The sequence below is a fragment of the Eurytemora carolleeae genome, unplaced genomic scaffold (assembly GCF_000591075.1).
Source record: "Eurytemora carolleeae unplaced genomic scaffold, Eaff_2.0 scaffold686, whole genome shotgun sequence".
Lineage (NCBI taxonomy): Eukaryota > Metazoa > Arthropoda > Copepoda > Calanoida > Temoridae > Eurytemora > Eurytemora carolleeae.
The window spans coordinates 49391-65504 of NW_019396579.1; the positions used below are offsets into that span (position 1 = coordinate 49391).

At 36.4% G+C, this 16114-nt stretch overlaps 4 protein-coding genes across 4 annotated transcripts in view; 3 read left to right on the forward strand and 1 right to left on the reverse strand.

Annotated features, from left to right (window-relative positions):
• The window catches only part of LOC111705833 (uncharacterized), a 6014-nt gene extending 2853 nt beyond the window's left edge, over nt 1–3161 (forward strand). Inside the window, exon 4 of the mRNA XM_023478512.1 lies at nt 1084–3161. Coding sequence (XP_023334280.1) covers nt 1086–2900 — 1815 coding nt within the window. The 5' untranslated portion in view covers nt 1084–1085 and the 3' untranslated portion in view covers nt 2901–3161. The remainder of the gene's footprint in view (nt 1–1083) is intronic.
• The window catches only part of LOC111705831 (uncharacterized), a gene marked incomplete at its 3' end in the record, with an annotated part of 10396 nt that extends 922 nt beyond the window's left edge, over nt 1–9474 (forward strand). Inside the window, 1 exon segment of the mRNA XM_023478511.1 lies at nt 9212–9474. Coding sequence (XP_023334279.1) covers nt 9212–9474 — 263 coding nt within the window.
• On the forward strand, nt 4357–8767 carry LOC111705834 (uncharacterized; the record flags this gene model as incomplete). The annotated part of the gene is given in 1 exon segment (XM_023478513.1): nt 4357–8767. A coding segment is annotated over 1 exon segment (719 nt), but the record flags the coding sequence as incomplete, so codon positions are not given.
• Nucleotides 9475–10866: 1392 nt separating the features above from the next.
• Nucleotides 10867–16114, reverse strand: part of LOC111705838 (uncharacterized) — a 7106-nt gene continuing 1858 nt past the window's right edge. The window contains exons 2-9 of the mRNA XM_023478520.1: nt 15707–15774; nt 15257–15311; nt 14636–14683; nt 13909–14009; nt 12986–13053; nt 12613–12741; nt 11939–12010; nt 10867–11534 (exon numbers count right to left, since the gene is read on the reverse strand). Of these exons, the coding sequence (XP_023334288.1) occupies nt 10936–11534; nt 11939–12010; nt 12613–12741; nt 12986–13053; nt 13909–14009; nt 14636–14683; nt 15257–15311; nt 15707–15774 (1140 nt within the window). The 3' untranslated portion in view covers nt 10867–10935. The remainder of the gene's footprint in view (nt 11535–11938; nt 12011–12612; nt 12742–12985; nt 13054–13908; nt 14010–14635; nt 14684–15256; nt 15312–15706; nt 15775–16114) is intronic.

Below are 16114 nucleotides of genomic sequence, written 5' to 3' on the forward strand. Positions count from 1 at the left end.
CAGCAAATCATTCTAGATTTCTGTACTCCTGGCAATCATCGAGAGCATGGAAAGGTGGAGGCCAGAGTGAAGATTGTGAAAGAACTTCTAGAAAAGACTGGAGAGAATGGAATAAAACACAGCTTTCTGCAATGGGAAACTGTAGCGTTGCGACTTTCAACCTTCATGAATTCACTTCCTATTGCAAGAGGAGAAGATTCAAGAAATCCTAAAGATATGGAAGTGTTTGGGGTTATTTGTCCTAATCACTTCATTCTAGGAGCTAATCCGAAGAGGATTTTAGATGGGACAAGTACACTCGTTGGATCAAAATGCAAGATGTTGGAGAATCTGGAAGAAACTAGAACGTTCTTGGAGGATGCATTGTTATCACACTTGCACAGATTCATTCCGTCATCATTGGGACATAAATCCGACAAGGTTCCAGAAGTAGGTGATCTGGTGATATTTATCATGAAGGATAACATGAGATCAAGGAATAAGATCTGGAAGTTTGGACGAGTTATTCAAAACTACGTTGATGGACGTGGTGGAAAGTTAAGAATTTGCTACAAGAATGCAAATGAAGCTGTTGTAAGAGAAATTGAACGACATCTCAATCAAGTCTGTTTAATTCAATCTCTTGATGAGGTTGATTTCAATACTGAACAGCACAGACTGGCAATGGAAATCCAGCAGAAAGTTCAGTAGCCTAGCATACTTATTGCCAGGAATATTTTATGCACTATAATTGCAATTTATTTATTGTTGAAGTATTGCACTATTATTGCAGTTTTTCCATGTTTGTATCTGTACACAAAACAATTGTTCTGTATGAAATAAATAGAGTAAATAAATATTTGAGAGAAGAATTTTTTTTATTAGAAGAGATGAGTAAGGCAAGTTTATTGCCAGGTAGAGCAAGTTTATTGCTTAAAGTTTTCCCTGGAATGTGTATGATTATTGCCTAATTTTGTATAACGGTTTGGTGCCTAAATATAGCAAGTTTATTGCTAGAAATATGAACTATAGAAGATTATGGTTTTCTTTTTTAGTAAAGCAAGTTTATTGCTAAGAGTAGTTTTGATGTTTTGCGTTCTTTAGGGATGGAGGAAGATTTAGCAAGGTATGCTGCACATCCTGGGGAGTACACTGTGTCTTCAAAGAAGTTAAAGGATATCCATTTGTGTAACCCAAAGAGCTGTAAAGCAAAGAAGCCAGGACAGGCTTGTTTTAGAGATTTTTATAAGAATGTGGATACTTCTGCTATTTATCACATACAAGATCCAAATAGTTCTCATGAGGATACAGTTCACGTTCACAATGTGAAGGTTATCCCTGTCCCTGTGGAAGGTGTAGAAGAAACCTTGGTTAACGGAGTACCATTCCTAGACAAGCTGGAGGAAAAATTCTCATCCCTGGAACCGTCTAAGTCTTGGGGAGAAGTTTTCTGGAGTCATATTGATTTCTGGAAAAGAAACCGGTCTCCTTCTTATAGGCTTTACCGGGAGGTGGAAAAGAATGGAAACCTCTACAGTATAACTGTCGGCGAGACATCGGAGAAAGAAGCAGCAGTGAAGGTAGAGAGTTTTAAAACCTCTATATTCAAAGGAGCTGAGAAGTTTAAACCGTTTCCTAGAGTTTTTATAGCTCTGGATGTTGAGGGTAAGAGAATGGTTGAGGGATCAGATGTTCCGATGTTAGCCAAGATTCATCTTGGTGATGGATTCTCGAGCTTTTTGGAGATAAATTTTCCAGCAAACAAGAACGAGATACCAAAAGCCGTGGTAGAGTTGTTTGAAACAGATGATTTCGTCTTTGTTGGGAATGATTGTACTGAAGATCTTGTTATGGTGGAATATGCAGTTTCTACTCTAACTAGTGCGGATTGGGAATTCAAAGCAAAATGGATAGACACAGCAGCTCTGTGGGTAGGGCTTGGAAAATGGGCCAAGAACTCATTCGGTCTAAGTACCTTGCTCTATCAATGCCTTGGTGGGTTTTTACCTAAGAATTTCAAGTTGAGTTGTGCTCCTGATTGGACACAATCTCTGTACAGGTTACCCTGGCAGTATACAGTGTACAATGTCGGAGATCAGTTTGCTATTATAGCTGCTCTACATCTATTTTTTATGACTGCCATACAGACCATAATTCCAGATAAGGAGAAGTTTGTGCAGAGACTGAGGCTTAGCGATTCTGACAGTGCTAACCTTTTTATCAGCATTATAACTGAAACCTTTACGGGAGTCTGCTTTGATGGAGCCTACTACCAAGGAGCGCCGGCATACCTCAGAGAGCAGGCAGTTATCCAGGTTCCAAGTGGAAGGTATAGTGCATTCCGGCATAGGATGAAGGAGGATGAGTCTCCACGACTGAATAGGTTGCTTAAGATGTGGGGTAAACCTGTTTGGTTTCTTCGCTCGAGTTGGGAGTGTACAGAAAAGGTTAAGTTCACGGAAGGGTTCTTGGGAATATTAAAGGAGTTAAAGTTTTGTGAATATGCTGACATAGTTATAAGTCCCGAGGATGAGTCGGAGTCGGAAGATGAATCGGAAGATGAGGTGATGATTCTGAATGCCTCTGAAGATAGTGAGATGATTGTTCTTGAAAATTGTGTAAATCACGTGGATTATCCATCAGATCCTGTTGAGGATTCTTTAGAGAATCTAGTGAAGGATGATTTGAAGTGTGAGCCGATGAAAGGAACTAGAGCCTCCAGATTTCTTAGACCTAGGCCTACATGGAATCCATCAGGATATGATCCGAAGAGAACACAATTACAAAGTTTGTTAGATAGAGGAGTCCCTCATGTAGCTGTTGATAGGCATGGGGTAGAATACACTCGCCGAGCTAGAAACTGGACAGAATATTTGTCAATCAGGGAAATGCTGAAGGATGTACGACCGGAGGAGATTTGAAAATTTGTGAATGATAACCCAATTATTGGGCTAAAGTGGATCAACTCAGCGACTGAGTGGGGAAAATTCCCTACTCCAACTAATTTCCGGTTCATGGGAGGGAAATGGTACCGAGATGTAGTTCAACTAGTTGAAAAGAAGTTGAAGATCCGGGTGAAAAACAAGCACCCATACAACAAGATCAGAGGTGGTAGGAAGACTCGAAAGTTCTAGAACATGCTTATGTGCTAATTTATAGCTTAAATACACCCTTGTCTCTGATTGCTTCTTTACCTAGGATTAATAGCTCACTTATAGCTACTTGCTTAAATATTTTGATTTCTTGGGAGAATATAATTATTGAGAACCATCTGGCCCCGGCCCAGTGTTGTGTAATTTATTTAATGGTTCTCAATAATTTGTTAAATGTTGATAAGGATAAACTTTTTATTCTCTGCCAAGTAATGCATTTAATGCAACTGATTGCTTTAATAGAAGCAAAATAGAGTTAAATTGATCAGTTCGGACTAGTTCCTATTAACTGTTTTATTGGGCAAGATTATTGCTCCAATAAAGTAAAAGCAAACTTATTGCCATAAACTAAGTTTAATTGCTGATTTAGTGTGTAATTGGATAACACACAATTATTGCTATTTAATAGCAAGTAAGTCCATGACTGATAGTTCATGGGATAATAGGGTGATTGTCATGAATTAGAATTCCCTAACATTTATTTAGACTGGATACAAATAGTCTACAGAGTCCTAAAGAAATACTTTTCACTTAAATTGCTGAGAAGCTAAGCAAAAAGCACATTTAATGCTTTTATTGATAAACAATAAGTGAAGTCTAATCTTAGGTTAGCCATCATTACTAATACACGAGTCTAACCCTGCGTTGGGTTAAGCATGTATTGCTTAACTGCCAACATTGCTAATATAGCAAAGTTATTGCTCAAATTTGCTATATACACTAACATTATGTTTATTTAGTTTTTGAAACCGCTGTGCTGTTATCAATCTGTGAGCTGAACGGACCCATTTCTAAGAAGATTGTATTTATTAATAAAGATTTACATTACTTAACCTTGTCATTTATTTATTATCGGGATTAGATAGCAATTCTCTAAAATTGCGCAACATTTCAAAAATTGTTTCGATCAACCTGCAGATGTAGGTATTAAATGACAAGGAAGTATCATAAATCCAGACCACAGCGTCTCCTTAGAAAGGTCCTTTCGTACAATGTGGAAAAAGCCATAAAATTAGCATCTAAAGGAAAACATCCTTTTCCTCTAAGCAGAATCAGTGATGCAAATACATCACCAAATCCCAATTTGGCATGGGATTATGAATCCCTCCCTGTAAGTAGGGAATCTGCACTTTATGCGACTCCTTTCTCTTGTAGTTCTGTCAAACATTTATTTGTAAGAATGGCTGATGGGACTATGAGTGACCTTCATGCTACAACTGATTTAGAATTAGAAGTGACCCTGATGCATTTACAATTCAATGCAAAAGGATAATTAGGGTTCTTGTTAACAATGTACCAAAGCCAGAAGTGTTAGCAAATTTAAACAGTGAGAGAATAGCACTTATCTGTACCAGAATGGAGAAAGGAGTTAGGAAATTAGATTCTTATGCTAGTATACTAGAAGAATACTTGACTGCAGATGAATCCACGTTAGGTGAGGAAGAGATGAGAAGTCTTGAGCATCTCCATGGTTCCTTAACTTCATCTTTGCTAGATCTCGGAGTTAGTCTAACAAATCTTGAGAAAACCAGAGAAGACGTAGAAAGAGAAGAGAAGCAAAGGAAGATGGTAGAAACAGCTAGTAGTGACACAGCAAAGCTCGGAGGTTCACAGTCTTTAGGAGCGAAAACTGTGAGAAGTGTTAAAGAGAAACAAATGGATAATCCCGAGATTAGAAATTTATTTGCTCAAGAGGGAGTGTTTGACAGTCAAACAGTATTTACTCCAGTGGCCTCAAGTGAACAGAGAAGGGAGGTTACATGGAGATTACCAGAATTAAGTGACAACTCAAGAGTCAGAGCAAGTGATAGCTCAGCCACAGCGTCAACTTTCTCTCCAAATTTTACAACAATCGTTCCTTCGACAGGTCAGACTATTGCAGAAGCATCGGAATCCTCTGGAAGTAAGTTTATCTTAAAACCGAGGGTTATGAAGTTGGCGTGATGTAGATCATGATCCAACCAGTATAGTGGAAATATTAATAGTAGATGAAATGAAACAAGTGAAAGAAATCATAGATTCTACTTCCCCAGAAGACATCCCAGATGCAGAACTTCTTAATCTTGAAGAAAAAGAAGTGAAGAATCTTCAGAAGATTCTTAACCAAATGATGGAGCGACTTGCTAAAATGGAGGAAAAGGGTAATCAATCTGCAAGTTTTCAGAGAATTTATAACAGTGCGATGGATGCTCACAAAGAGGCAAGAGAGTGGATAATTATGGTATCAAGACTGATTAAAGGGAAGGAACTCTGGTATGCCAGTTCCAAAACCTTAGGCACTCCGCTGAAGCTGGAACCATTTGATGGATGGAAAAGTGATGTTAATGTGTTTGAGTTTCTGAAGATGTTTAAGATAGTCACACGAAACTTGAGTCGAAAGGATGCCGCTCAATACCTATACAATAACTACCTGTCCAAAGATCTACAAGCTAGTTGCAAACATGTTAGACATAACCTGGAGGATATGATGTCATTGTTGTCAAAGAAGTTTGGAGATGTATCTAGAATTCTTGAAGAGAAGAAATCCCAGATTAAAGCTTTACCTATACCATCACGTACCAATAAGTCTCAGGAGAGAAACTACTTCAAGAACATTGCTGAGATTTTAGACCAAATTGAGAATCTAGTCGTGGATAACGAAGATCAGTATAAAGAACTTTATAAGGATGTCTACAGTTACAGCTTAACAAATGAGTTGGTCAAGCTTCTTCCAGAATTCATCAAAAAAAGATATATTGAAGAGTATGTGAAGATCTCTGATAGTCATTATGATGGAGCAGAGTTATCTGGAAAGAAGTCGTTTGAATTGCTATCAAAATTTGTTCATCAACAATACCGCAGTGTGGAATTCTTAATGGATAAATTGTCATTAGAGAAGGATGATCAAGTCAAAAGAAAGGTTAATACACTCTCCCCCAAACCTAAGAAAGCTGTAATGAGTGCAAGACCTGATAAATGGGTTCGAAGTGTGTGTTTTATGCACAAAGAGCTTAAGAAGAAAATTCTTCTTGAATGCGACACCAAAAGAGAGGAGAAAAAAGGCTGTAGAATTTGGGCTTTGCCTTACTTGCTTTATGTTCAAATGTTACAAGAAGTCATCAAATGGCAAGTGTTTATACAAGGATCAAATTCCAGTTCTAGTGATTTGTCAAGAGTGTGCAGTACATGATGGGAGAGATTGTAATGTTTTGATGTGCTCCAAACACACAAGTGATACTAAGGAAATAAGGAAAGCTTTAACATCGTTCCTTGCAGGCTTTGATGATTCTACTAATATTAAGATGTATACGTTGGGAGTGTACAAGATGAGATCCAACTCTGATGGACAAGCTGAAGAAGAATATGATTCCAAAGTATTTGTATCCAAAGGTAGAGTACTAGATAAGAAGGATGTATTAAATAAGATTCACCCAAATATGAAAGAAGATTAGTTATATCTATTCCAACAGTTATCATTCAATGGAAAATCTGCAACTGTATTCTATGACTCTGGAGCAAGTATGTCAGCAGTGGAAGGAGCATTTGCAAGAGAAGTAGGTTTTCAGGTCATTGATGGTCGTGAGCAGTTTATTAACGTAGCTGGTGGAAGCACATTTAGTACAGGGTTTGGTATCTTTGGAACCACACTAGGACCTGCGGAAGATGGAACATTCTTTAGGATAAATATGTTAGGAATGGAGAAAATAACCACAGATTTTCCTGTGTACAATCTCTCCAATTTTGAGAAGGAACTTAGACAGTATCAAAAATCATCCCCTATCTCTAAAGAACCGTGTCCAAAGTTTGTTTGGTGGGCCTGTAAAGATTATTTTAGGGATTAAGGAAAGCTATATTCAACCGAGACTGGAGATGATCCTCCCGTCTGGTCTGCAGGTGTATAGAAGTCAGATAAAAGACGTGTTCAACTCAAATCTGATATTTGCTGGTCCACATGCCGATATTACTCTGGCAAACAGTGGCCAGAGTGATGGCATGAACAATTTGAAGATTCTGTTCAGTTCAGAATATAACTCTTTCAGAAATTCTTTGTATACTGATAGTTTCCTGTTAGGAGAACCAGTACTGTACAAGACTGAGAATATGATTCCATTAGAGGCTGGTTTTAACCCAGTTTTTGCTTCGGCAATAGAAGAGACTCAGATTGCTCAACCGGAATGTCCACTTAACAAGGCAAGTTTAGCGCCAGGTGATTTGAAACAGTCATTCTCATTTTGTAGATGTTGTTTTGCACCTGGAGTAGAGGTTTCCATTGAGGAAATAGAAGCCCCAAATCAGTGTGAGTGGATCAGTCTTAGTGATGAAACATTAGTTCAAAGCAAATTTATTGCGAATCAGGTGGAATTCGGAGGTCAATTGCCAAATTTTAGGGCAGAACTACATGCTGTAAAGCGGAAACCTCGTGCTTTGGAACAAAAATTTAAAGAAATGGAGGATATGGGTTCCAGGATAACTTACTGATGTGCAAGGTGTAGTTCTTGCGAAGAGTGCAAGAATAGTGAAAGGACCCGAGAGACTTCTTTCCGGGAAGAGATAGAAGAAGATATTATTAACAGTTCTATAGATATTGACCTGGAGGAAAAGGTTACTTATAGTAGATTTCCTTTTAAACGTAATCCTGAGAGGTATTTAGCCAGGTTGTGGAATGGTGAAACAAATAATTATAAAGTAGCTTTGAAGATTTTTGATCAGCAAAGGAGAAAATCTCTAGAAACTCGTAAAGCTACAGTGAAGTTTCACAGTGAATTAGTTGATAAAGGATTTGTAGTTCCTTTTTATCCTTACCACAAAGTGTTCAGGAAAGGGTAAATGATGGTAAACTAAAGCATTATCTGTATTGGAGAACGGTGTTTAATGAAAATAGCTTGTCCACCCCTGCAAGGATTGTAGTTGATCCCAGCATGTCGGGGTTCAATGATACACTGGCAAAAGGAATCAATTGCCTGAACTCTTTGTACATGATCGGTATCAATTGGAGAAGCTGGATTGTAGGGTTTACTGCAGACATAAGTAAAATGTATAATACTATCAAACTCTATGAAAGTGAATATAGGTATGTACTTTTTCTGTGGTCACCCACGTTAGACCCCCAAGAGGTAGTGGAAACCTGGGTTTATGTGTGTGTTACTTATGGGTTAGTATCCTCTGGTAATATCACAACAGCGGCATTGCGGAGAATAGCGACAATGTTTAAAGATCAATATCCGTTGGCATATGTTATTCTCTTGAGGTTCACCTATATGGACGACATTAGTGGGGGAGCTTCAGAGAAAGCTGATGCTGTTGCTATACTCAAGCAGATTGAAGAGGCAATACCTAATGCAGGTTTTAAGTTGAAAGTTACCTGTATCAGTGGAGAACCACCCCCAGAGAAAGCAAGTGCTGATGGAATACATACAATGTTTTGTGGATATCGCTGGGCCACACAGAAGGACTTAATGATGATTGGGTTTAGTGAAGTAAATTTTAATCCTAAGCTGAGAGGAGCAAAGAAACCCAACGAAGAACTTGTAGATTCAATTGAGAAAGTTGAGAAGCTTGTAGACTCAGTACAACTAACTAGACGCATGTGTTTGTCTAAAGTGATGGAACTGTATGATGCCATCGGAGTTGTTGAAGTCATTAAGGCCAAGCTAAAATTAGATATGAAAGAAGTAACTATTTTTGAGTTTGATGAAGTTTTGCCAGAGAATCTCCAGGAGGTATGGAAGAAAAATATTACTCTAATTCATCAAGCCAAAGGTATTAAGTTTCCTCGATCCTTTGTGCCGGTGAATGCAAGAGAACCAGAGTCAATTGAACTGATAGTAACTTGTGATGCTGCTCAGTGGATGTGTGGAGTAGCGATATACTCTTGAATGCTAACAAAGGATGGTACTTATTGTGTAAGGTTAGTAACTGCGAGATCTAAGTCAGTTCATCACACAATTCCTAGAAATGAGTTAGAAGTATTAGTGTTAGCAAGTGAAACTTTGTTCTGTGTTCTTAAGGCACTGGGATCAAGATGTAGAAGATACTGGATTGCAAGTGACTCTGAGATCGTGTTAGCATGGGTGACAAATGACTCAAAACCATAGAAGCAGTTTTGTTTTAACAGAGTGCAGCATATACGGAGGTTAGTAGATATTCAGCGTCTGTTTCATGTTCCTGGCTCGCAAAACCCTAGTGATAAGCTTACTAGAGGAGTCGATGTAACCCCAGAGGAGTTACAAGAAGGGAGTGAATGGCAATCTGGAGCAGAGTGGATGTCTAGAGAAGAAGATTTCTGGCCTTTGAGATCATTTGAAAAGCTCGGAAATAAGATGGATCCTACCCAGGTATCAGATATGGAGAAAGAAATTTTAGATTTACCGTCGGTCCATTGTCCGTCTGTGTTTCTAACATGTTATCTTAACTCACGTCAAATAACTACGTCAATCTGTTGAACAAAATATTAAAGCTTGATGAAAATATTTGCGCCATACTCATAAACTTATAAGCTATTAAACAAAACAAAAATAATGTCGTTTTACCTTAGAATTATCAGTTAAATGTTCACAATTTGAAAAGCAACGGGTAACTGTGCTGTAGAATGAGTTGGCGTCTATTTTCAATGCCGCGGTCCGCGCAAGCTTACCGATAGTACTCTAGCTTTCGGTTAGGGTGCACCGAAATGTTAGAAAACTATTTCGCCGAATATTATTAAAAACGAGTGTTGCTATTTGGGCTTCCAATTTTTGAACTTGTCACCATATTACATATGAAAGAAAAATGAATCAAGGCAACTACTCATATTATTAATATTCGACGAGTTGGTTTTTCTTACAGTTTATTATTTACAAAGATACAAAAACTAAAAGGATGATACTATACGAATCAAATATTATGAATTGAAGTTGTTTCAGAGTGATGGGGAATCTTCAAGGGAACCTCTAGTTAAGGGAGCTGGTCTTCAACTGATTCTTTTTCCCCAGATTTCGCTCCACCCTGGGCTAGCATTTAACCCTAGTACCCCGTGAGCTGGCCGGCTAGCCCACCAGCCCCCGGGTCTCTGGAATAACGGAACTTTCAGCTTGGCCTGGGTTATTTATAGAATTCATGTGCAAACTCAAATAAATCCGTTAGGATTCAAAACAGGATTCAAAAGTAGGATTCAAAAGTAGGATTCAAAAGTCCAACCGAAGGGTAAAGGGGGGGGGTGGTACCCCTAGGTAGCTATGATCTCAGCGATCTAAAAAGATCTTTGAATCGCTGATCGTAAAAGATCAACAAAATCACCCATTGTTACATTATGTTTATTTAGTTTTTGAAACCGCTGTGCTGTTATCAATCTGTGAGCTGAACGGACCCTTTCTAAGAAGATTGTATTTATTAATAAAGATTTACGTTACTTAACCTTGTCATTTATTTATTATCGGGATTAGATAGCAATTCTCTAATCTCCATTTTATTTTTATTTTATTTGTCGTCTTAAACGACGACTTTTTAGCGCTAATAATAAACATGTTAAGAATGTCCTGTTGTCGTATCCTGTGCAGGCCATTTGCAGTAAAGGAAATGAGTCTTTGCCACAAATACCAACTTTCTAATACCTATATATCTACAACCAAATGATGTAAACCTTTGATATTTTAAACTTATATTGTTTGATGTAGCAGAAGTCTTAGTTTGAAATATCTAAGGTCTACACCATTGGGTTGTTAATATATAGGGATTTAAAATTCAGAGTTTGTGGCAAAAACTCAATTCCTTTGTCAAAATCTAGCAGTTCAATTTTTATGATTCTTTTGTAGTCCATCGTAACCAGCCCATCTCCCCCTCCCTAACTCTAATAAAACCCCTTAAAAATAATTTGTTTTGATTCCTGTGGGATTAGGAAGAACAAATCATCTGAATCAGGCTCAATACCAGAATCCTCCGAGCTCTGACGGGGTGGAGGAGAAGGACTTTTCTTCCAGGCTGATACTGATCCGAACCCAGATCCAGATTCAACCCTGATCACGTCCGATCTTGATTCAGTCCTGCTCCCAGTTCCTGAATCGATCCTGATCCCAGATCCTGAGTCAATTCTGTTCACGTATCCCGATCCAATCCTGATCCCATCGGATCTTGATCCAGCCCTGGTTCTACATCCCAATATAATCTTGCTTCCACTAGATCCCGAACCAATCCTACTCTCACCAGATCCAGAACCAATCCTACTCCCAGTTACAGAATCAATTCTGCTTCCATTTCCTGATCCAATTCTACTCCCTGACCCTAAATCAACCCTACTCCTAGATCCTGATCCAGCTCTGCTCTCGGTTCCTGAATCAATCTTGCTCCGAGCTCCTAGTTCGATCCTACTCCCAGACCCTAACCCAATCCTGCCACTGGATTCCGAACCCACCGCTCTTCCGGATCCTTGCTCCATCCAATCAGAACCAACTGAAAAGAAATTAAGTTTTTGCCTCATCGTCAAATTTTATCTATTTTTACTATAAATCTTTGCTACCTGATGGTGTAATACTTTGATATTTAAAACTTATATAAATTTATCTAACAGAAATTTTGTGTTGCAAGGATCGGGTTTAGAAAATCAGAGTTTGTGGCAAAAACTCAGTAAGATCATTGCTACAAACAAGCGTTTTGGTCTGTATGAAACAATTCTGAAACAATTCACAACTAGAAAAATACCAGCAATTTTCTTACTTGTCTTTGCTGGAGAAATCAACGGGAACCCACACGGGCATTATAGGTTTCCATGTTTTTAAAGAAATTAACCCCAGTAAAGAGGTTCAAGGTAACCATTGCAGATTTTTTAAAAGTTTATATTAGTTATTATTAGTCACCAGTTTGGTCCACAGTGCTTGAGAGACAAGTTGTAGAGGTTAGAATTGAATTCTCATCTTCAAGTTCAGATTCTGAAATTAGAAATTTTAGTTTAAATAAAAATAAAAAATGATACAGAGAAAAAAATTAAAAAGGTTTATGGAAAGGAATTGAGTCTCTGCCACAAACTAAATCTTTGCAACCCAATGTTGTAGACCTGAATATTGTAAACTTGGAAGTATGAAATATTTAAAGTTTACATCATCAGGTTACAAAGATATAGGGATAAGAAAATTTGAATTTGTGGCAAAGACTCATTTACTAATGAGATTATTAAAAAGATGTAGATATACATTATTAAAAGAGAAAGGAATTGAGTCTTTGCCACAAACTAAAATTTTTTTTTCGTTCTATACATCTTTGCAACCTAATAGTGTAAACCTTTGAGATTTCAAACTCTTTGATTGGGTTACCTTTATATAAGGGTTAGAAAATCAGAGTTTGTGGCAAAGTCTCAATTCCTTTCTCTCCCATTTTTACATTTTTGGAAAACTTTATAAGACAAAAGATTAAATTAGCTATTTAGTTAGTTTAAAAAAAAAGTATTTTAACCTATAAGAAAAGAATACGAAATACAAATATCTGGTGAAGATAAAAATTCCTTAAAACCTTTTTATACTTTTAAAGTTGTAACCTAGATCTATGAGTATAGGATGCAAAAGACCGTAATCAACACTTGTCTGTCTCTGAAGTCGTTTTCGTCTATCCATCCCTCCTCCTCCCCCTCCTCCATACCTTCTTCTGTTCAGAATATTATTCCGGCCTAAAAACATTCAATCTATTGTTTAAAAATGTTACTATTCTTTAAGTTTTTAAGAAAAAAAAAAACAGAAATCAAATATTATTTTTTGTCGTACCATATCTACCCCCTTTTAATGAGGAGGAAATAGAGAAGTAATGTATTTTGTGTGCTTACTGCAAAATTGCACAAAGCATTGTCTGTGAAAAAAAACCGGAAAACGAAAATTTTTGATAAAAACAACCCGGCTTAAAATCTATATAATTACCTGTTATATTTCCCATGCTAAAGGGAAGTATAGGCCGATCTATTAGCAGTATTTTGAACTGGATAAACCTTAAACAAAAATTATATGTTTAGATTTCGACATTACCAAGACTAGGTTAAAAAAATTAACACTATATGAAATATGCAGATATCGATTAATGATATTTTTGTTGAGTTGGCATTATTCTGGCTTTTATCATATTGTATATTTTTTACATGTTAATGTGTTTTATGTAAATTGTGAAATATTACATTTTAGAAGTACATTTATTCCAAAGAATCAGTTTTGTCAATTACCATAAGTTGGTCTCTCTTGTTCTGCAGAATCTGACATATACTTACTTGCGTATTTTTGTATCTCCTTTCGGGAAATTTCATTCTCTTCAACGTGTTACATATTTTGAACAACATTAGGTTTAACATATTTTAAAACTTTGTGTATCCCCTGACCCTTCAGTAAAAGTAAATTCAACCTAAAGTCTGACCGCGTCAACCTTGTTGCACCGGCTAGTCCTATTGAGTGTCTGCTTTATTTAACCAATGTACGGGCGATACAGTACAAACTGGGACCGGAAAGATTGACCCGTGACGGCTGCCCGTGACGTATAATTGCAGCAGGACATAAAAGTCAGTTTTCCAAAGTCGGGAAATAAATTGCCTGAACAAGGATTTTTACTGTCATAATTTTAATAAATATTACTGAAACGATCTAAATCTTAACACAAAATTTTTCAAAACACTTATCATAATGCGTCTTACTCCCATTATTTTCTATACTCGCAAAGAGTTTGTCCTATTCTCTCAAAAAGTTTGTCCTATTCTCATAAAGTGTGTCCTATACCAATGAGTTTGTCCTACTCTCATTAAGTTTGTTCAGCTCCCATTAAGTTTGTCCTATTCGCATTAAGTTTTTCCTTTACTCACCTTGAGTTTGTCCTTATGACTGTCCTCTGTATGTTGGCTTTATACAGTCCTTGTCTATAGGACGGATAGTAGTTAGGACAATCCACTAGTGTAACTGTGTCCTTAAAAAATATATATAGTTCATTAAAAGGATTATCATTATAATGATTCTACCATAAATGATTCACAGAGTACCCGTAAAACCTTATCATATATTTTTAATAATGATGACTAAGAAATCTAGAGAACTATAAAAGTTATGACTTTCATTTAAAGACCCGGTCGACTATGTAAGGTAGTTGAACTGAGTATGCAGTGTTGTGGACAAATTCTTTAGGGTTCATTTGAGACCTATAAAACTTTTTAAAGATCTGTAAATTCTGAGTTTGAGCGCAAAGTCGACGTTCAAAATCGTGCTTTTTCAGAATAGTTTTTTAAGTTATTAAATAATGACGACAAAAAATGTAAAAACTGCATTCTCAGTTTAACTAACTTACATAGCCGGTATGTCCCTTTAAAAGTTTTAATAGGTTTGGTATCTTAATAGTAGAACCTGTTAAAGTGTGGTTTTACTATTAAGACAAACAACAAATTCACCAAGTTTAGTTTGATTTGTTTTGGATAAAACAAGAACATATATATATAATCATTTCTCAGCAATAGTTAATCGTTTATGGCACTAATCAATTAAAAGATCTTTAAGAACCCGTCGATAATCCCTAGTTAGAGAATGCCATTTCATAAATACCTTCTCTATATGAACCCAGACATCATTCTGTTGAGCTTCGCCATTTTCCTGTTCGTGTATATTTCAATTTTTTATTTTCAGACCCTCTGAGAGTCAAGTCAAGTTTGGATCTTATTCCAAGAATTTAAAAATGAATGTAAATACCATGGTAAAACTATTTCCTTGCCCAAAGAGTATATGCAGGTAGTATTTGCTTTTTTAGAGGATTAATAAAAAAAGTGTTACAAAAACTGACCCCCCCCCTTTTTTTTTGATTCCAGGTTTTTGTATCTTTCGGTTTATGGATGGCGTTTTTTGAGCAAATTATGTTTACGGAAACCAAGGAACACTGTATAGAAATAAGAATTGACGATCAAATCTTAACTAAGGTTGTCATAAACCCTTTGAATCTTCATAATCAGTCTCTTTTAGTGCATTTGATGTTTTTACAAAGCTTTACTAGTAAGTTATTAAATCAATTATTAATTAAAATGGGTCTGTTTACACTACACAATTCCTGTGCCTCATGTTTATTGAACTATTTAAAGTCATTAGCTGAGTCTACTTCCTATTCCTAAGTTTTCTGGTTCTCCTTGTATATTGAATAAACTTAAAAGATTTAATTTAAAATTAGAAAGTTTCCTGTATTAGATGAGATTTGATAAAACTTCTTGTGAGCTTGAAATTATCCAGTTTTCTATAGTTAATTAATTATACAACTTTAACAGTTTAAAACACACATTTTTCCATGTTGTCAGGGCTTAGATTTTTCTTTATTAAAACTAGAAATAATTATCAGAAATGTGAATTTTAGAAAATTAATAACCAAAATCTTGAATATTAATAATGAACTAAACTTTTTAAATTATAATTTCTTATCAGAATTATGACTTTTGAACAAAAATTGCCAAATCATTTTGAATATTAGAAATATTTTTACAATTAGATATACATAACTGAAAAAAAGCCAAATTAATTACGATCATGTGGAAGAAAAAATTATCAGAAACTTGAACTTCCATTTTAGAGAAAAATATATAAGTTTAACATGAGAAAAAAGAGATGTTTTGAACAATTGAGTTGTGTAAAAACCTTAGATCTGGTAAAAGTATAGTTTGACCCTTCTGCTCAGCTAGTTCAAGAAGGTCAGCATAATCAACCTGAAACCAAACCAATCTTTAAAATATAATTGGCCTCGACTGAGTCAATTAGAAAATAGATATTCATTTTCTTTGCGGTATTGATTTAAAAAAATTCATATTCCATTGATTACAATGCCGTGTATAGTATACCATGTACAGTGTACTGTGTACCATGTACCGTGTACCGTGTACAGTATACCATGTACCGTGTACCGTGTACAGTATACCATGTACCGTGTACCGTGTACAGTATACCATGTACGGTGTACCGTGTACCGTGTACAGTATACCATGTACCGTGTACCGTGTACCATCTACCGTATCACCTCGGACTAACCTCTCTTCTATTCTAACTAGT